The sequence below is a fragment of the Notolepis coatsorum genome (assembly GCF_963971535.1).
Source record: "Notolepis coatsorum genome assembly, chromosome: 2".
In the NCBI taxonomy this organism is placed as follows: Eukaryota; Metazoa; Chordata; class Actinopteri; order Aulopiformes; family Paralepididae; genus Notolepis; species Notolepis coatsorum.
The window spans coordinates 227,118,944-227,146,829 of NC_140166.1; the positions used below are offsets into that span (position 1 = coordinate 227,118,944).

Here is a 27,886-nt window from a genome sequence, read left to right on the forward strand (position 1 = left end):
TGGTCTCACAACTACTGAGCCATTAGAGGCGAATTCAGAAATCTCCACCGGTTTACCATCCAGAAAACAAGACTGCTTCTTCCTCATGGGAGATTCAGTGGTGGTAGGAACGCTGAAAACATTACTGCCACTTAGCGGAACGAGTGATGGGGATCAGTAACCTCAGGGAGCCTCTAGGTGACAGTATATACATGAGAAGTCAAATTCCCCCTGACTCAGATTACGTGTGCTGAGGAACAGGATACTTCACAAATGCAACTTTATCCATCTCTATATCTGGAATAGATCAGGGAGGTATTGCACAGAGCAGGATTATTAACACTTTCACTGCCACACACGAGATATCTCGGGTTTCCGATAGTTATGTTGAAAGCCACTCACGAGATTTCTCTGATTTTAATTTTTCTTTTTGTGATCTGAAATCATATTGCATCACGCGAGCCTACCCGAGTATACCCGAGCACCGCCGGCGATCAGATGTGGAAAAAAGCGCCCCCTATCGTCTCCCAGATGACATAAGGGATTTTGGAATGGACTCAATGAAAATGGATGGGGAAAAAAATCCTGTACTCCACATTTTCCAGTCCACTGATGCAGCCGGGGTTACCACAGTTCATTCTGGAGCCTCTCAGCCCTGCGGAATCATGTACTGTGCTGTACACACGTTGGATCCATACACTTATCGATTTTTTCGAATGGTGATCAGGAATTGGAATATACCAGTTGGATACCATCTGATGTCAGGTAAGGAATCTATGTTATCAGTGTTAGGATAATCAGACTAATTTTGATGAAGATATAGGCTGTTTTGTGAAATGGGCTCTTTCGGTTTCACTGTAAAAGTCCAAGAGGAAATGAACACGGCGATTATCCGTGTGCGGCTCGAATGTGCTTGCGTGCACGTATAATATTGATCATCTAGCGTTTATTTGAAAACGATTCATAAATAGGCCGACGAATATCAACGTTCTGGAATATTCCAGTAAAAGACGATTATCATAGAATGGTCTAGAATGAACAGTTTTTTACCTCAAAACGGATGCTTTTCAAAATGCTCTCAAACGGAAATTAAGCGATAAAAAACCAATCTGCCTTGACAGCGCTGACTGGAAAAGGATTCTTTGATAAGCGACGGGCAGATTAGACACATAGCCATAATTTAAAACATAGATTAGGCGATATTAAGCGTAACATTGGCGCCGATGGTGGCATTGAAGCGATATCTCTGGCGCCACCTCGTGGCATTCAAAGTGTTAAAGGTGCTATAGATAACATTCAGCCACTAGATGTCGCACTAGAGCACCAGCATGTCATTTATTCAACCAGGTGCCTTTCATGTGGGGAAATGGGAAGTAGGGAGAGGATACATGCATGCAACATGTAAACATTCATTTTGGACCCGCAAATCCCTCTAATTCTTTTGGGGGGAAACCAATACTTTTATTCTGCACCTTTCTAAAAGCTCTGTGGATGTATTATTAAAAATAAATTATAATAAATAAAATTACTCTACATAAAGATTAAGTTTGCCCCAATAACAAAACATTCAGTTCATGACCAAAGTGATGTGGGTAACTACAATGTGTGAAAAATAATTCCCTTTCCAAACCACTAGGAGGCGCATTGTCAATCAACAGAAAAACACATTTCTTCGCATCTTCATTAACCCTTTCAGTGCCACGGACGACATATCTCGTTTGATCAGCCCCCCCATTGAGTGCCCACGACGACAAATATTGTTTTATTTTTTATTAGCGATCTGAATTCATATTTCATCAACCGAGTCTCCCGTTGGTACACCAGCCCCTACAGGAGCTCAGAATGGAAAAAGTGCCCCCTATCGTCTATCCCTGTGTAACTGCAGGTCAGTCGCTTAGACCTGGGATCTGTAGATATGTAGAGGCGGAGCCAGCTGGCTCCTTGTGCTGGCAAGAAGTCTGATCATCATGGAAGTCATCGCGGGACGGAAAGCAGCCTGGATTATATATTCACAGCAGCCAATAATCAATCAATCAACGCGATCGATATTTGGAATGGTGATCAGGAATTGGAATCATCTTTTTGGAGAACATCTGATCTAAGGTAAGGAGTCTATGTTACCAGTCTTGGGGTAATCTGAGCTGTTTTCGCTGAGATAACGGCGTGTCCCCTATGTGCCATGTGTGTGATCTTGCGGGAACGAGAGAATCGATTTTTCAGCTCGCATCTATAGCGTGCATACGTACACATATACTATCGATAATCTAGCGTTTATTTGACAACTATTCATAAATAGGCCGACAAATGACAACGCGTCTAGTGTATTCGAGAATATTCCAATAAATGCCGTTTATGAGGGAATCTTTCTATCTTCCTGGACATTTTCGAGAGAACGATAGCTTTTCGAAATGCTATAAAAAGGATATGAACCGGTTAAAAAAACAATCCGTTTCGACAATGTTGACTGCAAACGAGTCATTGATAAGCGCTGGGCAGATTAGACACATAGCCATAATTTAAAACATAGATTAGGCGTTTTTAACGCTAACATTGAAGTGGATGGTGGTATTCAACGGGGTAAATCAAGGTTAATCAAAGGCTCTGAAAGTGTTAAGAGTCGTCATCTTTGGTCCCAGTGCAGCAGCAGTCCTTCATTTTGTTTTAGCTTTTTGGCGCCACCCAGGTGTAAGCACTCTCTCTCTCTCGCTTTGCTTTCTCTAGTGTCGATTCGAATGCATTTCCACCACAGGGATTGAATTTGTTCCCTCAGCCCGCTACTAATATGCCCAGGCTAAGCATTAGGGATGGGTACCATTCACATTTGAACCGATACGGTACGGGTACCTGTGAATCGATACCGGTACCCCTTTTCTACCTACCTCAGTCGTGAAAAAAACTAACTTCAAAACTAACTAACTTCAAATAACTACACTTTCGACCGTTTTCGGCTTGCCATTGCCCAGACTGCTTTGTTGTTGAATCAAGTCAAATCCTAGGTAAGCGTATTGTAGAGGAGCCAAAGCTATATATTTTGGTTATTGTATTATATGAATGTTCATATGTTTATTTTTATAACCTTACATTGAAACGGCATTAGGAATACTGATTGGATTTATATAGTCATTGAACCATATTATTTGTCATAATAGGACCTTCTAGAACATTCGTGATGTCACAGTATGATGTCATAGTCAAACATTCTAGAACATTTGTGATGGCACAGTATGATGTCATAATGGAACATTCTAGAGTATTCGTGATGTCACAGTATGATGTTATAATCAAACATTCTAGAACATTTGTGTATCTATATATATTCAACAATTCTCTCTTAACTCATTGAGTGCCACACCCTTTTCCCATCTTTACTCAATGGCGCCAGCGTTATTGACCATTTTAGCGATGTTTGCAGACCCATAGTGTGTTCTGTATTATAGCTATGGAGACAATCGTTTTTCATTTGACAGGCATTGTTCATAGTCCATCACTGACTAACAAGTTAATTTCTACATACTGTAGTTTGTGCACTATTACACGCTAAACATCACCCCTTTCCAAAATAATCCAGTATTTTTTCATAGATCGCGAGATATGGCGCGTTATATGCAATATGCCCAAATAGTTCTGGTTGCTTGCCCAAAACCCCAAATACTTCCAAATCAAAGGTACACCGTCGTTTTAACTCAAAATTGTGATCGTTACCAAAAGCACGTTTTATGTCCGGTTAACTACGACACTGTGATCGGTACAGAAGCATGTTTTACGTAAAAGAAATACCAGCAGGTTTCCTAAGATAGACCTTACCTCAGTCAGAAAGTACTCCAAAATGAATAAATCCCAGTCGATCCCATGGTGATCGCAATTACTCGTGTATATTGGGCATGGCTACCATATGGGAAATAATAGCTCTGAGGCACCAAATCTTCCACCGATTGCTATGTTGTGATCCACTCCTAGGCGGAAACAGCCAGAGTGGATCACAAGACAAGTGATATCCCAGTTCAAAAGGTAGGCGATACTGCCACCTGGTGAGATTCGATCGTCATTGCAATTCCAACGTAGGCAGATGAGCCAAGGAGACCTAGGGAGCTCCGGCTGAGTGTATAGAACGGGGATCAAAGGAAAAAAGAAACCCGACCTTTCTCGGGTTTGGCGCAGAAAGTGTTAAGAGATCATTGTGCATCTTGAAACAGTGCTGAGCAGTACTGAACATATATACTAAACAACATAGATTGAAGCCTGCATTTCTAGACCAGGGTGCCTTGCCTACCGTTTTGCTGTTTATTTACGGCTTTCAGGTGAGGAGGAATTTTCATGTGTCGAGTCGGCGATTTTGGAGACTGGGAAAATACAGTTTTCTTACCTTGTAGTAGTGACGTGAATATTTAGGAAAATAGCTTTAGGATCACTTCTGTAAAGAAAGACTTCGCTGTGGAAGATAAATAAACCATTTGGATATCTTTGTTTTACACCGGAGCGGCTGTGGACCTTATTTTTCTTTATCAACGAACGTACTACTCACGAGTAAGCAACTTTAACCAGTAGAGTGGAACGCAGGCCCTGATACGTATATTGTGCGTGTGAACGTTGACATGAAAAGAAAAAAGGTTAAAACGTTTTTTTTTATCAACGTCATCACGTACAAGTTCATGCTGAGACTTTCGAAACTTCGAAGCGGGCGACTTTTACAGTAAAGTCACAGAGGTGTTCATTTGCAAGGAGAGACGCATGGATTTTGTGTTCAAGTAAAAGGTAAGATAACAAATTTCTTACGTTATGGCCGCTGGTTCATACGGTGGCGATGGTGATCCGAGTTAACTGCTGTGCTGCACTGGTTTTACCTCTTAACGTTCGACGGCCCACATACGGGCCGTCTACTTTACCTTTGTGTAACGGGGAAGCCCGTGGGTATGTCCACAGTCACGGAAACAGGTGTGTTGACGAGTGACTGTGGCAGTGCGGGCTGGTAAGTTAAACTCACTTCCTCATAACAGGGTTAACAGACGCATAGGTACGGTAGTTAGGAGTGAATTCACTTCTTAGTGCAGCGGCCTGTGTCGTCGCCCGCGGACACGGGAGCCCCCTGTTCGACTCCCCCTCGGGACATTAACATTTAACATCAACACAACGCAGACCAATATGATCCGTCACAGTGGTGCCCAGTGACCCGGATGTCCTGAGGGGCGTGAGTTTAGGGAGGTGAGTGTAACGGGGAAGCCCGTGGGTATGTCAACAGTCACGGAAACAGGTGTGTTGACGAGTGACTGTGGCAGTGCGGGCTGGTAAGTTAAACTCACTTCCTCATAACAGGGTTAACAGACGCATAGGTACGGTAGTTAGGAGTGAATTCACTTCTTAGTGCAGCGGCCTGTGTCGTCGCCCGCGGACGCGGGAGCCCCCTGTTCGACTCCCCCTCGGGACATTAACATACATCAACACAACGCAGACCAATATGATCCGTCACAGGCCTATGCCTTGTGCATTAATGTTGAGAACGTTGTATTTTGAGAGATTAGTTATGCCAGAGCAGATTGTCTATCAAGGGCTCTTAAGTTAGGCGAATTGTCGCTGTCCATCCCGGTTATTCTGAACCTATCGATGAGTGAAGGGCAACGTATATGGCCCTTGATTTGAAACATTATATTGTGAGTGCCAACTTTTTTTAGTTTTTGGTCATTTGATCATAAAGTCTGCCACTTTAACTCTCCGCTTACTGTTTATTAGCGGGTTCTAGGACATACATTTGCGTGAAGCGGCATTTCCGTGAGACTGCACTCACCCATAGCATTTGTACTTGGCATAATGTGTAATTATCAAGTGTATTAAAATATTTGTATGCTTAGTGCTTACCCAATTTCAAAGCTGACGGCACATGCCTGATCCACAGTGATTATATTGTAAATTAGAGCAATTTTATTGTTTATTCAGATATTTCTATTGTTTTCTTGTTGTATTGTTATTGTCTGCTTTGCTTTTACCCTTTTTCTTATTTCTTGCATTGCTTCTATTGTCTATTTTATACAAACGTTATGTTTATTTTACTGTATTCTCTGCCGTAAAGCACTTTAAGCTGCAATTGTTGCTTACAATTATTATTCGTTTCATTATTATAATTATAATCTGCATGGTCATCGGCCAATGCAGGTAATCTCAAAATGCCAGATAATCTATCATTAAAATGCATTGAAGAAAAGTCAATCTGAACACATGAAGTGCACTCGATCACTTTTATTTTGCCATGTTGTCCCTTCCTTCCCTGGCTGGCACCCTGGAGTGAGTAGCTGTCCCTCCCCTGGCTGGCACCCTGGGGTGAGTAGCTGTCCCTTCCCTGGCTGGCACCCTGGGGTGAGTAGCTGTCCCTTCCCTGGCTGGCACCCTGGGGTGAGTAGCACTAAAGGTGCCTAGCACACTCACTAGCCCATTCAATGTTACCTTTGACGTGAAAGAGACGAACAGCTGCTCCTCCACCTCCTCCAGGTTGGGTTGCATGTTGGTCTCCGTAGGGTCAGTCGCCGTCAGAGCTTCATCCTCCTTGGGACGCTTCCCCCTCCTGGGTTTCTTCTTCCGAGGTTGGGGCTTGTCGGCGGTCAAGGCCGGTTGCTGTGAGGCGGCTGGAGTACAGTCTGTAACAACGGCGGGAGGCAGGCAGGGAACCGGCGTGGCCTCTGTGTTCGGGAAGTCCACCTCCATTCCGAGGTCGTCGTTGGAAGAGAAAAAGTGCACGAGCTCCGAAATCGACGCTGTGGGTGATAGTGCGTCGCCGTCCAGCGAAGAGAAGGTCGGGGACAGCGATAGTGGGAGCGCGAGGGGAGACAACCCCGCCGGGAACGGCAACGATGTTTCGTTATCGTGAAATGATGCGACCGGGTCGGAGGGAAAAGACGACGTGGCGGTGTCAAGAGCCTGTGGGCTTAAAGACATTAAGGGATGGGTTTCCTCAGTAGCCAACAACGGTGAGGTATAAGACAATGATACAGGTTGTGGGATGGGTTGAAATGATGTATATGTGGTTAAGAAGGGATCGGGTGGAGGTAACACTGTGTGCCATTTCAACGTCGTAAGCCTAGCTGAGCCCTCACTGGTGGGTGAAGGTCCACATGGATCTGCGGGTGACGTAGGTGCTGTGTGAGCGGGGGACGTTTCTAACTCTAGAGCATAAGGAAGGGAAGGTAAAGGGGCTGGTGAGGAGGCAGGTGACAGAGGCTCATAGCCAAACGACTCAGAGTCACTTAATGGGGAGGCAGGTTTCGTGATTGTGGGACTTGAGATTTGAGCCAGTGGGTCTTTTGCATAGTCTACTACTGTGACGGAAGAATGTGGCTGCTGACTGAATGATTGTGAAAATACGGCAGTGTCTGTAGGGTGTTCACCTGTCTGGAGTTTTGGGACAGGAAACACTGTGTTGGGGAATGGTGTAAACATGGGAGATTGAGAGGAAGTGTCAGACTGTGAGGGGATAGTGGATATGTTTGACTCACAGGTATGAAATGACCTATCTGTGTTGGTTACCACTGGTGGGGAATCTGACGCCAGTGGCTCTGGGACTGGATTTTCAAGTATTGGGACAAAGAGTGGAGAATCAGTTCTTGCTTTCAGGTAATTTGTGGTTGGAACAATAGCTTGACCAATAAGACTGGAAGCCTTACTACAACATCCAGCAGCTTGACTAATAACATTCGGTACTTGGCCATCGTGATCTAATTCGGCGTGGTTGGTGGCTTTGCTGCCAGGCTTGGTAATCAGATCAGTAGGGTCCTTTGATGGACCGGGTGTACCATTTGGTTCACTACTGAGCCCAACAACTGGACCGACAGGAGGTCCAGTAGCATGCGACGGCAATTCCGATGGCAATGCCGGGGGAGATTTTGGTCGGTCCGTTACACGCCTGGGTTTCCCGTGTTGCTTCAGAAACTTGGCGAGGGCTGGTAAAGGCAAGGTAGGCCGTCTGGGTGGTTTCACTTTCTCCTCAGGTTGAGCTTCAGGCTCACTTTTGTGGTCAGATTCCACAGAGGAGTCGAGGGGTGGTTTGGGGCTGGGTTCATGGACCGACTTATCAACCGCAACACATGTCTTCTTGACAGGATCTGCGCACGGGGACAAACTCCGATGGTTCTTACTCTCCTGTGAAGAACTCATAACACTTGTCTTCTTGACAGGATCTGCGCACAGGGACAAACTCCGATGGTTCTTACTCTCCTGTGAAGAACTCATAACACATGTCTTCTTGACAGGATCTGCGCACGGGGACAAACTCCGATGGTTCTTACTCTCCTGTGAAGAACTCATAACGCATGTCTTCTTGACAGGATCTGCGCACAGGGACAAACTCTGATGGTTCTTACTCTGCTGTGAAGAAGTCATAACTTTGTTCTCGGCTACTACCTTTTCAGCAGCTTTTGCAGAAAAGGTTTCAGGCTGTGTTTTCTGAAACAAATTGTTCTTCCCAGTATTACATTTCCCTTTGCTTTTGACAAGTTGGCTCTTGATGCAATTTAGCTCAACTTTGCAAGTGGTATTGTTGTTGGTTTGCTTTTTCTCCATATTACATCTTTTCAGTGAAACATGAGCCTCCTGAATCAGCTCAGAAAATAACTTATGAGTAGGACGAGCATTACTGCTGTGAAAGTAAACAATTACAAAACATTAGTATTACAAATATATGCATCTTGCATCCAATTACAGTAATAATGAAAAAGAAAACACAAGAGGATAATGTTTTGACAACTGTTCCCTGCACCATACCCTGCAGTTAAATGCCTCAATGGTTTTCAAAACATTTTCAAATACCCACTTACAAGCAGTGGGGGAAATAAAGGTTTAAAAAAAGGTCCACACTAATAAAAAAAAATTAAGGAATTGGAAGCCAAGCCAGTTTGCCCAGGACAAACCAACGTGCGTCAAAAGCAGAAATGCACTAAATTTAGGGCTGTACTCGATAAGGAAACACAAGTGGCTTCCACATTTTTCAATTTTGTGGGAAAATCCAAAACCAGGTCCTAGGCGGTTCAACCCTTGGAGGTGTGGAATGGACAGCTTTAACCATTAATTTGGGCCTTACAGGGTTAAAGAACCAGAACAGTTCTATGAAGGCTTGAATATTTTGCATTTGTGCCGCCAAATATTGGATGTGAAAATGGCTTTAAATTCATGGTGGCTGTATTTTCATGGATATGGACCATGTTACATTATGACTGCAGATATAAATCATTTGATTAGTTATAATACCGATTATACAATTCAGGCCCGAAATCTGGATCAGGACAAAGCCAATGTAAATCATCAAGGCCGATTTAGATTTGGATTATAAATCCCTTGGTGTGGGTATTCATCGGGGATACATGTTGTGAAGCTGCTGTACATTATCAATATCTATCATAGTACAAAGATCAGTTTTTAGCTCCAGGCCACCAGGCTTTTCAACTCAAAAACATAAATGTACCACTGTGTACATCTGCTTCCCTGGTGCATACATCAACTATGACCTCAGCTATCGAACCGGGACTGCTACACACCTAATGTGCAATACTGTTGTATACACTTGTCACTTTTAGACACAAATCCTCATTGTCATATGTATATAGTGTAACATTATATTTCGTATTCCTTTCTCTCATATCAAATTCCACTTTTACACACAATTCCACCTTTTCATATATATATTTTACTTTATGACTAACGTTCAAGTGTTATCATACATATGACCAATAAAAGAAACATGAACTTAAAGATTCAAGTCTCTAGCATATGTCCGACACAAAATTCAGTGACAGTAGCGGGAAATTAATGAAAACCCAATAGAAAAAGAGATACAGGTCTTGAACTCCAAATAAAGGTTTAAGATATGAGGAAGAGGTAAGTGAAATGTAAAGCGGATAACAGATACAGTAGCCGAGAAGCACAAAGTAGCAACACAAACAGCTCTCAAACACAATAAAACCCCACTTTACTTCAATATCCAATAGATAATTATACGTTTTTCTTCTTGTTATTACTACCTAATTTATCGTTTCAGACAAAGTTGGGAGAACAAGGTTGTCGTTTTTTAAACCATACTAGCATTCTTACCGAGAAGGTTCCTCAATGGGCTTCACAGTTGACAGGTTCTTGTCTGGAGGAGTTTTCTGGAATTCTTTAGCAGGGGTGTTTTGATCCAAAACCTTCATGGTTTTTGGCTTATGATTTGCAAGTAAAGACTTCAAGCTCTTTTTCACAGGATTTAGCTCCTTAGATGTTGTGGCTTCCTCTTTCGGAGAGTCTATGCCGGGACATGCTTTCAACTTCAGAGCCCAAGAGCTGGGTCCATCTTCCTTCCGTCCTTGGGCAAAGGGATTATAGTCAACTTTCCTCTGGGCAAAGTGCGAATTCTGGTAGGTTGTGACCGCAATGAACTCGGTCTGTGGGAAAGTGAACATCATAACATGTGGCCCGCTGAGGTTTGGCTCTTTAGTAGCTTTGTTGGACAGAACAATGTGCAGTCGTGGCAGGTAGCGGTGCATTGGATGCAAGACGACGTTCCCCTCCTGGTCGGAGATATTGTTGGTGAGCTGGAGTTTGTAAAATGACACTGGATTCTGCATCCAGTGCTGTCCTGTCGACGGAGATTGTGGATGTGCGAAAGGCGTACTTTTCTCATGACGCTCCGCTTTCCCCTCGACTTGCCAACTTTGCCCCGTCCACCTATAGCGATGGTCATCTGCCGGTCGGATGTCCAAGACCAGGGAGTAGTTCTTGGACGGATCCAGGCCGGAGATGCGGAAGCGGCAGTAGGGAAACATCCTGCTGCCTTGTTTCGTCAGAATCATTTCCGTCTTGCACCTGAAGAACTCGTTCCACATGTTGTTGTTGTCCAGCGTTACTCTGATGTCTCCACAGATGCTGTCCGCCGACAGATTGTCCGCCAACAGATTGTCCGGCTCTGGGTTTGACTTGATCATGGGAAATATAGCAGACACTTTGACCATTTGCCTTACGTTCACGTTGGATTTTCCGATGTCGTCTGCCTCTTTTTCCGTTATGAGAATGCCTTGATCCATCCCGCCCTCGCTTGCCTTCCCCGGCTTCAGGACAACGAAGAAGGCAGGCGGAGAGGCGGCGGCCAGCGCTGAAGTAGGGGCACTCGGCCCTCCCTCGTGAAGCACCATCTCCTTCTTGTTCTTCTTGGTGGCCATGAACAAGTCACAGACAGTTAAAGGACAGGAGGCCCTCTGTCATACATCTGCCCATGGTTCAAGTCGGCATCCTGAAAAACAGATTGTTTTTGATTAAGAACGATTACGATTTTCATGAACTGGTTTGTCATTCGTTTACCATTTCAAAGGATTCCCAAGGCATATCACAATATATGGAGTGATCCCACTGAAGTGATTTCTAAGATTCTTTAGGTGGAGGACAACACGCAGCCTGATGACATCAGCCGAGGTGAAACTTCATTGATAAGCAGGCTTAGGGCAGGTACCTCTGCTCACCAGGACTGACTGCACATTTATTTTCATAGAGAAATCACCTTGTCCTGATGCAGCAATTCCTATAGTTGTGAACTTGTGAGAACTGCTCATACTCAAGTGTTTCACTAGTATTGTAACTGTAAGTCATTCGGCCTATAGCTTGCATTTTCCACTGCATGGTCCTTCTTTGGTTTTCGATTGGGCAAAATCGTTCTGGATAGTACCGGGTACTTTTTTTGGTATCACCGCTGGGGTTGCAAGTGAGCTGAGGCGGTACCAAAAGGTGTATGTGAAAACACTGCAGACCACCGATTGGTCAGAGAGAATCGTCACTCGTAACATCATTACAGTAACAGCATTATCATCTTATCGACCAGGAAATTAGCTCATGTGAAAATTGTATTAGAAGTTGATTAATCTAGAGCTCTGTGCACCGACAAGATTTTATTTCAGCTAATATTCTAGTTACAACATTGTGTAAGCTAAGCAGGGTTGTAGCCTCCTATAGATTGAGTATTCCCAATGTTTTCCATTTGGTGAAACAAGACGGCTGCTCTGGCCAGACACACTACTCTACACCATGGAGGCCTAATGGGGGAACATTAAATACCTGCAAACATAAGACTGTTCCGACAGCACAATATTGATGTAACTACGAGATTCGCTAGGGAATTTCTATAAATCTTGTAATGGGTTCACTATGACATTAAACAGGTTCCAGAGTTTGGAGTGCAGTGTTGAAGGCGGTACTATCTGCAGTGGAAGATTAAGGGTCTGGTACCAAAAGGGAGCAGAGTCGAACCGGTACCATGCAGTGGAAAAGTGCCATGTCGGTGTGAGCTCTTACAGCCAAATATGTTTTCATTCTGGTTCAGACCTTCCATCAATTCTAGAATATAAACCTCAAGAGAGTGGTGCATGTTCACAAATACTGACTGAAGTGTCCTGGGGCACAGGAAGAAGATATAAGAATTCTTAAAATGGGTGGCATTCCCCTTTTATTAAGTCAAACCTTAATCTTGTAACCAGCATAAATATTTCAAGCATTTTGTCAAAGTAACAAGCATTTTGTGTTTTACACCAAATACAATCCATGGGAAGAAAAGGCAACAGATGGTTTTACATGCCAAAGATTTAATTGGTTTGATCCTCACAAAACTAAATGTTTTATTAGGGTTTTCAATCAGCTTTAGAATCATGGCTCATATGGTTTGTTGGCAACGCACCTGCCTCCAAGCGATCTTCAGAGTACTCAAGCGTGTGGCATCTGTGGAAGAGGCTAGCGAGTAGGAATGCACCAATATGAACATTTTGGCCAATACAGATAACCATATGTGTTATGGCCATCAACTGATATTTACCTATATTGATGTGATGTGGTCTGTATAAAAGATACGGTAAAGTGAAAAGACATGAAAACACTGTGAAATAATGCAGTCTACTTCAGTGCTGTTGTTAACACGCAAGTACCCAAACAAAACATGTGCCAACTGCCAAAAAACTAAACAGAAATCTGTGCAGCTAGACGGTGAAATAACCAAATTGGTTGTTCACATCTACCCAGTTCAGCTCATCCGACCAAAGAAAATCACTATCATCAGCCAATATATGTTTACGGATGTATCTGCCCAGTTTTGCTCATTGGACCGATGCAGATATATGAAAATAGCTGGTCTACCAGCTTGCGCCACCAAGGCGCTTCAACTCATATAGAGCGCAGCGGCCCGCCAGATCTCCAACCTACCAAAGTCAGCCCACGTTATCCCACTTCTCAGAGAGCTTCACTGGCTTCCCATTACTGCAAGAATCCACTTCAAATTATCTTGACCTGGCATTCTGTGCAAAGGGAACGGCTCCCTTCTTCAATGGTCTCCAACTACACATCCTCAAGACCCCTACTGTCTGCATCTTCCGGCCACCTGAGAGAGACCAACTACTCCACGAAGCAGGCTATTATGTGGCCCCATGGTGATGGAAAGAACTTCCCACCAGTCAGGACAGTAGAGGCCACTGTGGTAGAACTGGATTCCCCCCCACGACCCCAAATTGTAATTAACCCCTCCCTGACAGACAGCATTGCCCCCCAATATTCTGTCTAAACCTGTCTAACCTTCAACCCCACCCCCCTACCACCACCTCAAGCCCCCACCCTCCATTGTATCCAAAGACCCCACACCCTCACCTCTCCTGTCCAACCACCCCAAGCCCCCCCCCCAGAGCAGAGCGAACCGAATAGGGTGAGTGAGAAAGGGCCCTAACTCACCATTCCAGACAAACCACCCCAAAACACATCACCCCCCCCCCCCCCCCCCCTCCATGGACCCGAACCCCCCCCCCCATGGAACAGACCAATCACCCACCTTTCCAGTTCGACCACTAACAATGGACACACCTTTTGCCCCTCCTGTATTGACTGTATATAATGCGACCACAATTGTTGATCGAGAGCTCAGTTGGGGGACACTCGGCCAGTGTACTTTCTGAGTCATCCTGCTGTAACTCCTTGATTCTCCTGAACCTGCTTTGGTATTAAACCCATGTTTGTTCAAGCCTACCTGACTGTCTACATTTGATTACTCCGGGAACAATTCTCCCACAACACCCAATCTTTCACGGTCAACTAAAAACACACTTTTCCAAATTAAATCAAATGTATTTGTATAGCCCTGTAGCTAAATGCTGAAAAACAGTGAACATTTTCAAATTAACTTTGTAGCTTTAGATACAAATTAAAAAAAAACTATCAACCAGAGATTTCTTTACCAGCTGGTGATTACAAATGATTTTACTATATTTTTGCTAATGAAGTGTATTATCATCAACTATCCAGTTAAGTTTGTATAGTGTAATGCTACTTCAAATCATTGAACGTACAGAGAGAGAGGGAGAGAGACAGGCTCAGCCCCCCCGCCACCTTTCCTCACTATTGGAATTCTTTCCAGGGTTAGCTTAGTTAGCGTTAGTCTAAGTCTTAGCGTTAGTAGCTAACGTTGGTTACGGTTTTTACCGCAACATGGGCATACAGGAATAGCGAGGATGTAAAGCATGTTAGACGCATTGGACCCGTTGCTCCTCAGGGCTGTAAACGCAGGGCTGAAGAGCTGTCATAGCTTCTAAAATTGAAGGTGGGGGTATCGGGCTCAGCCCCTCCCTTACAGCTGGAGTTGGGGTGAAACGCGGAAGTTATGAAATGCGAGCAAAACATGCACAGTTGAGTCCTGGCTATAGGCAGAATCACAAATAGTGGTTTAAGAGAAGTTATATATATTTTGAACGTGATTCATTGCGCACTAGTTAGATTACACGTTGCGCATGTTATGAATTTGAACATCTGCCATTTCCACCGCAAAAGGCACATACAAGTAACAACAATACGATGTGTCGATCAAGAATATGCAAATCGACAAAATGTCATGGTCAATGACGTCAACTCCCCTACTATTTTCCCATCGCAAATTGTCCTGTCAATCTAGAATCGTTATTAAAGAACCAACAGAAAACTTTTCCAGCTTGGTATTCTGTATTGAGCTCTCTCTAGGGCTGAGTACCAAACTCTGTACTTTTAAGGGCCACTGCCACCAAGCCTCTTCAACTCATTCAGAACGCAGCGGCCAGCCTGATCTCAAACCTACCGAAGTCAGCCCATGTCACCCCACTTCTAAGGGACCTGCACTGGCTCCCCATTGGCGCACAAATCCGCTTCAAGGCCCTCGACCTGGCATACCATGCGGCAAAGGGAACCGCTCCCGCCTACCTCCGGTCAATGGTCTCTAACTACACACCCTCAAGACCCCTACGCTCTGCATCTTCTGGCCGTCTCAGACCCACTCCTATCCGAGTGGAGGGTCATCAAGGAGAAGCCGCCTATTCTCAGTCCTTGCCCCACAATGGTGGAACGAACTGCCCATCACAGTTAGGACAGCCGAAACATGTCCAACTTTTGCCATCGACTAAAGACGCACTTCTTCAACCATTATCTTTAAAAAAAATATATATATATATCTAACCCTAACTAACCTTATTGTCATGCACTTGTCCTAATATACTAACAAACATTGTAGCACTCAACACTTTGATGAACATTGTTACTCAGCTAATAGATTTGTGCCCTTCCTGATGACTTGTCGTACAGAACTTGTAAGTCGCTTTGGATAAAAGCGTCAGCTAAATGACTAAATGTAAATGATGTACATCAGTACAACCGAGTACTAGTACCTACTCACTAGGGTGGTCCTTTGTGAGGGGTACATTTTCAAATTCATTTATTTTAAGACGGCACGGTGGGTTTTGCGAGATGCTGCCATGTAGCAAAGTGTTGTTGTTGCCGGCAGTTGGCACGAGTGTTTGAACGTCTTATCTTGTGAAGTTATTATACACAATATTGGCGACAACAAGGATTATTGATTCTTTACTCTCACATCTCTCTCCGTTCCTTGCCCTGCCTGGTGAGCCACCAATTCTGTGCATTCACTGGCTGGAATCTTTAGACACATTCATAATAGCCATCGGGCTAGCCGATGCTAATGACGTGAGGAAGAGAGCCCGGCTGCTAATATGAGGGACAACAGATTTTTCGGACTCTCGGAAATGCATGCTGCTGTCTGGAGTCTGGACATTTCTCTGCTCGACAGAACGTGATGCTCCGGCGGATTGTTTTTCGTCAACGACGACAGCAGGCGGGTGAGTCGGTCCAAATAATTACTGGTCACTGATTTTCGAGGGCATTTTGCCCCAAGCCCCCGTTAATTTCTAACCCCATTGTATGCATAAAAGGGGCAAAAGCTAAAGTTAAGTGACTGTTACTTTTGTAGCAGTAGTTCAATGTCACTGCCTTTTTTATTAGGCCTAGTTGTTGGCTACAACTTTGCCACAGTAGGCATTAATCACTTAATAGTTCAAATGTCTGTGTCCCGTTCGCCGATGGGATCATTGGAATTATTCTTTTTGGATTACCTTCTTGCTATGTCTATTTTACCGAACGTGAAGCCCACTGTCCTCCTTCCTAAACGTTCAAACAGTGCTAGGTAGTACACACACGCACAGTGGGCCAGTGACTTTGGTGGTATGTGCTATTGCACAGATGTGTGTCCCGTTCCCGTTTGCACATGCACGCACAGTACAAATATACATTTATTTTGGGGGGGGAAATAAACTGTTACTTGAAATATTTTCACTGTGCTCCTAAATATTTTTGTGTGCTCCTAAATTTCTTTGTGTGCTCCTAAATTTTTTAATTTAGGAGCACATGTGCTTAGGGATGGGTACCGAATTCGGTACTTTTGAGGTACCGAACCGAAACACGTCGGTACTACCGAGTATCGATTCAAGTGAGATACAGAGAGAAAAAAATAAATAAAAAATAATTTTTTACCTCTTTTTTTTTTTCACGTCAACGTTCACACGCACAATATATGCTTACCTAGGATTTGACTTGATTCAACAACAAAGCAGTCAGAGCAATGGCAAGCAGAATATTCCTACGTCTCTAGACCCCCCACGCTGAAAGATCGAGCTGCGCTGCTGAAAAGATGCGACGGCTGTTACCTCGAGTATCGGAGGGGACTCGTGCTATGTATGACTTAGTCCACATTTCAGCCGGCTTGTGGGAGGCAAGAAACAACATTCAAAGACAGGGGAGGGTTGAATTGGATGATATGAAAATTGGGATGGGAGAAAAATAGAAAAATGGGAGAAAAAGTGGATCAAAAATAAATAAATAAAAAAGACGAATTCCATATTTGTTGCAGAATTGTAGACAAGTTCGAATTTGAATTTCAGCATCAAAAAAAGGTCTTTAAAATTGCTAGACTGAAAATAACCATGACCAGGGCTCTACGCTCCAAGTCATGTGACTTGAGTCCACACCTCTGGTTGTAGCCGATAAAAGCCTATATGTAGGCTATGCTATTATATATAATTTATATATAATTGACAGAAATCCGTCGTATGGCGGAGAACTTTAATCCCTGAGCTCTATTTATTCCCAGATAAAAGGTGTCTCTCTGGGATCCTCAGGGTGAAACTTCAAGGTCGATGAGGGAGGGGTAAATGTTGTCAGATTGAGACATTAAAAAGAAAAAAAAATATTATCTTTTCCCCCCTTCTTTTTCCGTTTTTCTCCCATCCCAATGTTAGTCGTTATGCCAATTCCCAATCCCCTTCCTGGTAGTTGCACACTCTACACCCTACCGTCGGTCTGGGAGGGGGGATGTTGAATTAAGGGACTCTGTGTGGGGATGTTAGTGACTGTCTAACTGTTTGCACCTGTAACAGGTTACCTATGCATATATATATCTGTCTCCACCGGAGGGCGCTCTAGGCGTAGCTACCGGAGTATTCTACCGTAGAGGGAACTATATAGAGGTCGCCCCCTCTCATTTCTTTCTCTACTCCAACGGCTCTCAAAGAGAGCAGAGCTCTGTACATCTACTGCTTATATGTGAATAAAGAAGTCAAGCCAGTTCGGGCACAATAGTGTGTTCTGTTAACAGGTTATGGGCCCAGATAACGCCGGGGCGAAAATTAGTGGAGGTACTGTAGTAAGATTAGCCGAGTTATAGGCTAGGATAGCACCGCGTAGCTAGTCACTAGGCCGACCAGAGTAAAAGGCTAAGCATACCATTAACGAAGAGATGGAAGGCCAAAGAAGAGACAAGTGGCCAACATTCACTGGGAAAGCAAAGAACTACGAACTCTGGGAAGAGCGCATGCTGTGCTGCATGCACCGAGCGGGACTGAAGGAGACAATCCTGGGAGCACCCACCGGAGAACTAACAGCGAGCCCTGAATGAACAACGAAATGCCAATGCGTACTGTGAGTTGGCGCAGATGCTTGACGACACCAGCATGGGGCTGATATTCCGCGACACTAAGGACAGAGGCAGAGAAAGCCTAGCGGTACTGAGAGAACATTTCATAGGACGAGGAAGACCCAGAGTCGTGGCCCTCTACACCGCACTATCAGGCCTGACAAAGGGAACCACCAAGACAGTGACCGAATACGTCAACAGAGCGGAACAGATCACGACACCATTGAGGAGTGCCGGAGAGGCAACGAGTGATGGGCTAATGATGGCGATGATAATGAGGACTACCGGAGCTGTACAAACCGTTCACACTCCTGATAACACACGGTTCAATGGACATTACGTTGGGACAATTCAAGGCTAAGCTAAGGAACTTCGAGGCCTCAGAAGACACCCACCCAGCCGCCACGGAGGAGGGGGAGAGGGTGCTAAAGGCTCGAGAGACGCCAAGAGAGAGAACCAGGACTACGACAGAACTGGCGTGCTGGCGATACGGTGATAAAGGCCATCGGAGAAGCGAATGCACAAAGGCTGTCTGGTGTAGCTTCTGCAAATCCCCGGGACACACAGACGGAGCGTGCATGAAGAAACACCATCAGAGCGCACGATACGCACGTGGACAATATGGCGGTCACCAGCGAGACGAAAGCCACGAACAAAATGGCGGTTGCAGACGAGTCGAGGGCCACGGACGGAATGGCGACTACGGACAAGATGGCGGCTGTGGACAGGATGACGACAGCGGCGGCTATCGACGTGAGATGAATCGAGATGACGTCAGGAGAATCGATGGCGGCGGCGACGACCGACGCAAGTCGAGATGACGCCTGGAGGATAACGGAACAAGAAGACTGCGCTTTTGGAGCACGGACGGCGGACACCGCCGGGCCGGCCCAGATGCAGCGGGCCACAAGGAGGAGACTGGTCGTGGACATGGGCGCGTCGTCCCATATCATCAACGACAGGAGTCGGTTCAAGAACTTTGACGACACTTTCCAATCGGAGAGGCACTGCATGGAACTGGCCGACGGTAGACGTATCTACGGGCTGGCACACGGGAGGGGGGGACGCACAGATATGCCTCACGGACAGCAGGGGCCGCCGGCGTACAGTGATGCTGAAGGACGCCCTGTACGTACCATCGTTCCCACAAGAACTATTCTCCGTAATAGCTGCTACTGCAAGCGGCACCAAGGTGTCCTTCGATAAAGGTAAACATTTTATTGTAGAGCCTGACGGTACCCGGTTTGACATAAAGATGTACCAGAAAGTATTTTATCTGAAAACGGAGTGTAATGACTATAACCAGTGTAACGGAAATGACGATGCGTATGACAGAACGGCCAGCCACAATATTCAGACATGGCATGAGATTATGGGTCATTGTAATTACGAGGATTTACTGAAACTACAAGTAATAGAGGGTATGCACATTGAGGGGGTGCGTAGGCCTGACGAAAATTGTGCAATGTGCAAAGCGGGAAAGTTTACCCAACCGAGACATAGTGATCTCACAGACAGAGTGGAGGTGCCACTCGCGCTGGTTGACATGGACCTAGTCGGCCCAGTAAGCGGCGAGTCCATGGGAGATTTCGGATATGTACAGTCCTTTACAGACGTGTGTACAGGGGCGACGTTTGTCTATTTTGTCAAAGAGAGGGGTGACATACTCCAGGCCACGGAAAAGTTCCTGGCAGACGTAGCTCCCTATGTCAAATGTCTGAGGTCCGACCACGGAGCCAAATTTACAAACAGAGAGTTCCAGTCACTATTGGGAAGGTATAGGATAAGACACGAGACGTCACGCCCATACCACACACGCCAGGGCAAGGTGGCAGAGAGGGAATGGCACTCCCTTTCCGAAATAGCTAGATGCAAGCTAGCAGGTAGTAACTTACCAAGGAGCCTATGGCATTATGCGGTACAAGAAGCCGCTTACACCCGAAACAGGTGCTTTAATAAGCACTCGGGCACTACTCCATATACAGCGCTGACAGGTAAGAAGTGTAATCTAGCCAGAATGCACCGATTTGGATCAGTGTGCTATGTGCACCTGCAGGGTAAGGGGAAACCCAAGTCCAAGGATGTTAAAGGATTTTTCGTAGGACACGACAGAGGGAGTCCTGCTCTCCTAGTGTATCATCCCGGTAAAGGGACAGTACAGAAACACATGCTAGTAAAGTTTGCCACAAAGACAACTCGTGAGGACGAGGCACAAACAGAGGAGACAGAACTGGACTCCAGAACATGGTGTGTAAAAATAGAAACACAACACCCCAGTGTACCCAGTACGGTTATGCAGACAGTCAGCTACCCCCAGGGGGCGATGGCGAGAAGCACCTGAGGGTGACGTCAAGCGCCTCAAGCAGTGGGAGGTACCCCAAAGGGGGACACAGACCCCTAGAACATCTGACAGACCATGCCCAGGAAGGGAGTGACGAGGGCAATACACATACCCCCGTAGGGGGCATACATACAGTGGGAGAGAAAAGTAGATGTTTTCAACCAAGCCACTGGAGGACAGGCAGTCAGTGGGGGGCGAATGGGGAAGTATTCAACCCAGGAAGGTATTGAAGACCACCAAATACAAAATATGGTTCATAGAAAATTTATCTACATGATCTAAAATATAAAAGTGGAGGATTTTATCATCACTCCAGAGCACAAAAGATAGACATAAGCACGTTAAACCATTCTGTAGGTATGGACTTCGAACAAAATCTGCCATTTGTGCAAGAGATACCCCAGAGGATCTTGAGTCGTTTTTTTTGTGTTTGACTGAAGTGAAAATGTATAGATAAACTGTGGATAACTTCATTCTATTGAGCAGCCTGTACTCGCCATGACCTATGTTCTATGGTGAGTAAGGATGGCATAGTATTCCTTTGTTGATCACACAGAGAACCATTGAACTCCATCAAAATTTGTTTTCTTTCTTTTGTTACCCCAGAGGTGCTGCAGGTGGATAGCCAGAACTTAAAGGCATAGAGCCCACAGAGATATTATCAGCATGTGGGGCTGAGTATACTTATCTCTAGCTATGACAAATACATATGTTTATCTTGAACCACTGTTCGAAGTGATGGAGATAAGGTTATTAATACATTGTCCAGGATGTAGTAGGTAACTGAATTGTATCCTCTCTACCAAATATAGTATTCTTGTAGAATGGGTGTTCTTTCTAAACCATTTTAAATGATAGATAGTGTATATATGGAAACTGTTGTTCATAAAGGTAACAGGGAACCATTTTGGTTATCAGGAACCCGAGGTGTCAATATGGATGTAAACATGTCATCAAAAAATAATGTCCGCTCATCAGGTATGTCATCGGATAAGAAAGAATGACACCGATTTACTATCCAACGGACATAGGGTAATAGGTATTGTGAAGGTACCCATTCTCAATAAAACTGATGTAGTTTACAAGGACCATATTTAATGTGAAGATATTGAATGCTATGTTCTGCTGATACTTTTGTGATTATATTATTTCCGTTGTAAAATGTTTTTGGGTTTACATATATATATATGTTATCTCGTTGTTACTAAAAGAAAGGTCTTTCCAAGAAGTCAGTCAGTCCACCAACAAGTGGGAGTGTTAAATTAAATGACTGTGTGGGGATGTTAGTGACTGTCTAACTGTGTATATGACTGTTTGCACCTGTAACAGGTTACCTATGCATATATATCTGTCTCCACCGGAGGGCGCTCTAGGCGTAGCTACCGGAGTATTATACCGTAGAGGGAACTATATAAGAGGTCGCCCCCTCTCATTTCTTTCTCTACTCCAACGGCTCTCAAAGAGAGCAGAGCTCTGTACATCTACTGCTTATATGTGAATAAAGAAGTCAAGCCAGTTCGGGCACAATAGAGAATCCATTCCTCTTGACCACATTGTTGTTGCCCCAAAGCGTGTTCTGTTAACAGGGGAGACTATCACACGCTTCCTCCGACACACATGTGTAGCCAATCCCCACTTCTTTTCACCTGGCAGCGCGGACTCTCACTGGGGGAGTGTAACGTGTGGAAGGAGCACACTACCTCTCCCAGGACCCGACCATATCGTCATCTTTAACTCAGTCTGCGCCAACAACGAGTATACTCATTATTGGGCGCCATGCGTTGAACGCCAACATCGAGTAAACTCGTTATTAGACCGTTTGATCTTTTTCCTTTGATCCCCGCTCTACAGACTTGCCCGGAGCTCTCTGAATCACTTTGGCACAGCCACATACGCTGGAACTGCAATGCCGATCGAATCTCACCAGATGGCAGTATCGTCTACCATTTGAACTCGGATAGTCTAGTTCAGACAGTGTCTGTCAATGATCCCTTTCTGTCCTGACTCGCTCTGTGGGGGAGGAGCTCTTCCAAAGCAATCAAAAGCAGATCTGCTCGCCTCAGAACATAGTGTCCAGTAGACACATGTAATTACATATAAACTTGTAATCGCGATCGCCGATGGGATCATTGGAATTATTCTTTTTGAATTACCTTCTGGCTATGTCTATTTTACCGGACGTGAAGCCCACTGTCCTCCTTCCTAAACGTTCAAACAGTGCTAGGTAGTATCGGCGCCAGGCAGATACTAGCAGGCAGCCAAGAAGAAATACTTTAATTTACTCCAATAAATCAGTAGTAACCACAACTCTAAAAGTGATGAGTATCAGCAAAAATTTCATATCAAATTTGCAAAGACATGAGGCCTTACAGTGTTGTCGAGATTCGGGAACGGTGGTTTTCGTGAGCCCAGACAGACCAGTAGGAGTCACTGTTTGCAATGACCAGGACACATACCCCACCGGCGTCCCACCGGGGAACACTGACAATTGTGTTCGTAGGGACGACTGACCAAGCCGGAGGTACCGCTGACTGGATTCTGGATTCGAACCCAAAAACTCTGCGGTGGTAGGCGAGTGCTTACATTACATTTAGTCATTTAGCTGACGCTTTTATCCAAAGCGACTTACAAGTTCTGTACGACAAGTCATCAGGAAGGGCACAACTCTATCAGCTGAGTAACAATGTACATCAAAGTGTTGAGTCCTACAGTGTAGGTTAGTTTATTAGGACAAGTGCATGACAGTAAGGTTAGTTAGGGTTAGATATTTTTTTTTTTTTTTAGATAATGGTTGAAGAAGTGCGTCTTTAGTCGACGGCGAAAGATTGGACGGGTTTCGGCTGTTCTAACTGGGGTGGGTAGTAGTGTTGTCACGATACTGGAATTTCGACTTCGATACGATACCTTGAAAAGTATCGATACTTCGATACCAAAAAATTCAAAATAATAATAATAATATTTTTTTTTTTTAAACAAATTTAGCTTTTGTTGCTGGTTGATTCTCCTCAGCTTCTCTCTGGTACTATAAGAGAAGATAAATATAACACTTTTAAAACCCTTTGTTTATCTTTAGATCACACATTTAAAAATAACTAAATGATCTAATCTAAATCAAACCCCTCTTAAAAACAAAAACCTGTTTAACCTAGCCATCTATAAAACATCATGCTAAAACTGTGAACCAAACCCCTAAAGAAAGAAATACATAGCAAACATGACTCAGTTATGCAATAGTGCTGCTGCTTTTTATTTGGTTACAACAACAACTAGAACAATTTTCATGACGGAGAGAGAGAGAGAGAGAGAGAGAGAGAGAGTTCTCCGGGCGCTATGCTCGGACTCGGAGCATTTATTAACTTTACATTTTCAACAAGATTGCTGCTACTTAAACACTTCATGGAAACGGGGTAACGTTATGTCGAGTTCATACGTGTACTAGTGTAGTTAGTATGAACTCGACTTAACGTTACTCCGTTTCCATGAAGTAATTATAAAGGTGGCCAGCTAGCTAGCATAAGCTAACGGAGCTAACGGACTAGCTAACGTTAGCTAATAGCTTTGTTTACAAACTGAAGACAGGTCTGACGAGTCTGTGAGGGGGAGGAGGCTGCAGCAGCTTGTGTCTGTTGGTCTCTGAGGAGGACAGCAGCGTGTCTGTCTGTCAACAACTTGCGGGAGCAAGCCAGCTGGTATCGATACTGCAGAAAGTATCGGTATTTCGGGAAATGAGTATCGACACCGTTTTAAATATTCAGTATCGATATGTATCAATACTAGGGCTGACCTTCGAAGCTTTTTTTGGCAATCGAAGCTTCGGGGCCGAGCTTCGATTTTAATTCGAAGCTTCGAAAAAAAATAAAAAAAAAATAAAAAAAAATATTTTTTTTTAATTTTTTTTTTTTAATTTTTTTTTTTTTTTTTTATCTTATGTTGTGGGACTTGTACAGCACTTTCGTAAACGTTGTTGTTTTTAAATGTGCTCTATAAATAAAGTGGGTTGGATTAATTAATTAAGTAGCCCCTTTCGTGACTGACGCATCCAACAAGGTTTCACTCGGCTGTGTGATTTAATTCAAGGTGGATCGCTGTTGTCGTTTGAACAACTTCAGATTTCATGGGAACTACCAATCCCCCAAATCAAGAATGTTTAAGATGAATGAAGTAAGATTTTGATTATTTGAAATATGGCCTGTGTAGACTAAACTATGCACAGAATTATGTCAGTCTACAAGGTCCGAATTCTACATGGTCCGGCAATGTAGACCTTGTAGACTCCACTACAGACCAATTATCAGTGAATGTTCATGCATTTTTAAGAAGGGCAACTTCCACAAAAAAACAAAGAACTCACCAAAACATCTCAGTAGCACCTTATCTAAATGTTATATTTCATATATGGAGATTCATATTTATTTATGTATTGCATGCATTTCTACATTTTATTTCCTATTTTGTTTATTCATCCCAGTATCTTTCTTTCTTATGTGTGGAATTCTACAAGGTGCGCGCACACACACACACACACACACCTACACACACACACACACACACACACTTACATTTAGTCATTTAGCTGACGCTTTTATCCAAAGCGACTTACAAGTTCTGTACGACAAGACAGCAAGAAGGGTACAACTCTATCAGCTGAGTAACAATGTTCATCAAAGTGTTGCGTGTTACAGTGTAGGTTAGTTTATTAGGACAAGTGCATGACAGTAAGGTTAGTCACGGTTAGATATATATTTTTTTTTTTTATCATTTCAGATAATGGTTGAAGAAGTGAGTCTTTAGTCGACGGCGAAAGATTGGACGGGATTCGGCTGTCCTAACTGGGATGGGTAGCACACACACACACACACACACACACACACACACACACACACACACACACACACACACACACACACACACACACACACACACACACACACACACACACACACACACACACACACACACACACAAATCGAAGTAAAAAAAAAAAATTGAAAAAAAAAAATTTTGAAAAAAGAAATTAATTTTTTTTTTTTTTTTTTTTTTAAACTTCGATTTTTTTTTTAATGTTCGAAGCTTGTGCCATCGAATCGAACGTTCGAAGCTTCGAAGCATTTAAGACAGCCCTAATCAATACTTCGATATTTTTGACAACACTAGTGGGTAGTTCATTCCACCATTGTGGGGCAAGGACTGAGAATAGGCGGCTTCTCCTTGATGACCCTCCCGGAGCTCGGATAAGAGTAGGTCTGAGGCGGCCAGAAGATGCAGAGCATAGGGGTCTTGACCTCTACGCTACCCTAGCCGCACCTGGAATATGCAATCCTATCGAGGCGGCACTTTAAAACTTGCATATAGTCTGTACAATCAAGTTAAAAGATGAGATTAAACATGTCGAGATTAAAAAGTCGCTATCACTACAGATGGATGGACATCATGTACGACAGAAGCCTATATTACTGGAGTAAGTGAGATGCAACTTTTAGGTGTCTCATACGTGAGGCTTGCAGACCTGTGGGACCAGAAAGTAATATCATATTTTGTATCGCACCAGCAGATATCACAGCAACTTGTTTGGGTTAGCTACATTAGCCGATGAACCAGTGGTTTGTCACACAGCATAGATGTGAATCACCAAGACGTTTCTACGTGCTCCAGCAGACACTAGTTGATAATGCCGTATCGAATCTCATCTCTTGTCGAATGAAGATATGGTGTCCAAAGCATTCAATGGCCGTGTTGTGGCACTATGTTAAGATTAGAAATCTATGTTGAAACCTCTACTTGTAAACCCTAGACCTACATGTTTTGATCAACATGCAGTAGGCCCACTGAACATGGCAAAACAGCATCAGCTATTCTGTTAACACACCGGGGTAAATTTAAGTAAGAAGTATGTACATTTGCCTCAGCGCAGAGTTAGAATATAGTTATCGTCTGTATACACCAAAGCAGACCTAGGATATATATTTGTAAACTTAAGATAGACTGAGGACAGTTATGTTATGTATAGAATACCATGGCAGACGTTGTATAGATATGTATATTCATACCAGGGTAGACGGATAGTTATGTCTGTATATTTATACCAGGGTGGGCTGTACATACGCACATATTTATAATATTGATGGGAGTATACGTTTAACGTATTCACTCAGAGATCCAGTGCAAATTTCAAGGGCAGCTGCATGTTTGTTATCTTTATCTTATTATCCTAGCTTGTTTGGATTCTTATTCTTACCCGTTAGCTACCGTTAACAGTAGTTGACACCCATATAATAGCTAACTGTTAACGTTAACATTAGCTAATTTGCTACAGAGCTGGTAACGGAAGCTAGTGGTTACTTTAACATTACGTTTTTGCTGTTAGACAAATTGATTAGCTAGCTAACTAAATGTATTAGCTTAGCTAACTATAAGCCACTCTGATGCACTTCCGTCGCTCTGGATTTAACGTTGTCATTGTGTGTGGCATTGCAAAGTAACACTTTGAAATCCTATTTCAGCAGCCAGACTGAGACTGTAGAAATCAGATTGGAATCGCATTTCAAACCACCTCCAAATTTGGTTTGTATCAGATTAGCAAAAATTCGTTCCCCCCCCCCCTCCGTACATACTTTCTATAATCAATCTGAATGCAATCTGGATTAGCCAAAAACAGATTTGGGCTGGCAGTCTGAACATAGCATTCCACAATATACAAACATTGTAAAACAAACGTTATCTATCGAATTGCCCAGATAATCACGATTAATTGATAATCGAATCGTTACCCCAAGAAGCGAAATTGTCATGCGATTCCAAGAAGAACCAACAGAATCCCACATCAAACAATTCAACATATCAATACAGCAACGGGAGGTGACGAAATTAAGACTAACTCATGCGTCCAACACCACACTGCCCTTGTTTAATGGAGGTGTACATACTAATTACTAACAGCTATATTTGTGCTCTTTAGTTTATTACCCTGACACGAAAAACACCCGGCAACCAAACATTGGTTAATTCTCAATAACTGCGTTCGTGAAAAATACCATCTGTAATGTAAATTATATGGCGCGTGATCCCTAAAAACCAAAATGGTGGACAGTTAGCAGGACTGGGCCTCAAATCAAACATAGTCTTGGCTGCCTAAACACCTAGCTTACAGTTACTCAAATATCTTTTCGCCGCCGGACCGCGCGCGCTTCGTAACGCACACGCATTACCTTTTGCAGATTCGATTACATCAAAACAGTTCGACGATGCGTTCTAACTCCGTAATTAGCGTCTTTTATCCCGTAGAAAAACAACATGGTTCCCCTTTCCCCACAAGC

The 27,886-nt window shown here is 43.8% G+C and overlaps 2 protein-coding genes across 4 annotated transcripts in view; both read right to left on the reverse strand.

Moving 5' to 3' along the window:
• LOC311246687 (uncharacterized protein) overlaps nucleotides 1-7,292 on the reverse strand; it is a 65,540-nt gene extending 58,248 nt beyond the window's left edge. For all 3 annotated transcript variants that reach the window (XM_084336894.1, XM_084336893.1, XM_084336892.1), the window contains exon 1: nucleotides 6,412-7,292. In XM_084336894.1, coding sequence (XP_084193020.1) covers nucleotides 6,412-6,900 — 489 coding nt within the window. In that variant the 5' untranslated portion in view covers nucleotides 6,901-7,292. The remainder of the gene's footprint in view (nucleotides 1-6,411) is intronic.
• A 2,613-nt stretch (nucleotides 7,293-9,905) lies between these two features.
• LOC311246722 (MAX gene-associated protein-like) lies at nucleotides 9,906-27,884 on the reverse strand. Its single transcript, XM_084336945.1, has 2 exons — nucleotides 27,779-27,884; nucleotides 9,906-11,218 (listed from the first exon to the last, which is right to left on the reverse strand). The coding sequence occupies exon 2, from the start codon at nucleotides 11,145-11,147 to the stop codon at nucleotides 10,041-10,043; it is 1,107 nt and encodes a 368-aa protein (XP_084193071.1). The 5' UTR covers nucleotides 11,148-11,218; nucleotides 27,779-27,884; the 3' UTR covers nucleotides 9,906-10,040.
• Between the last annotated feature and the right edge of the window lie 2 nt (nucleotides 27,885-27,886).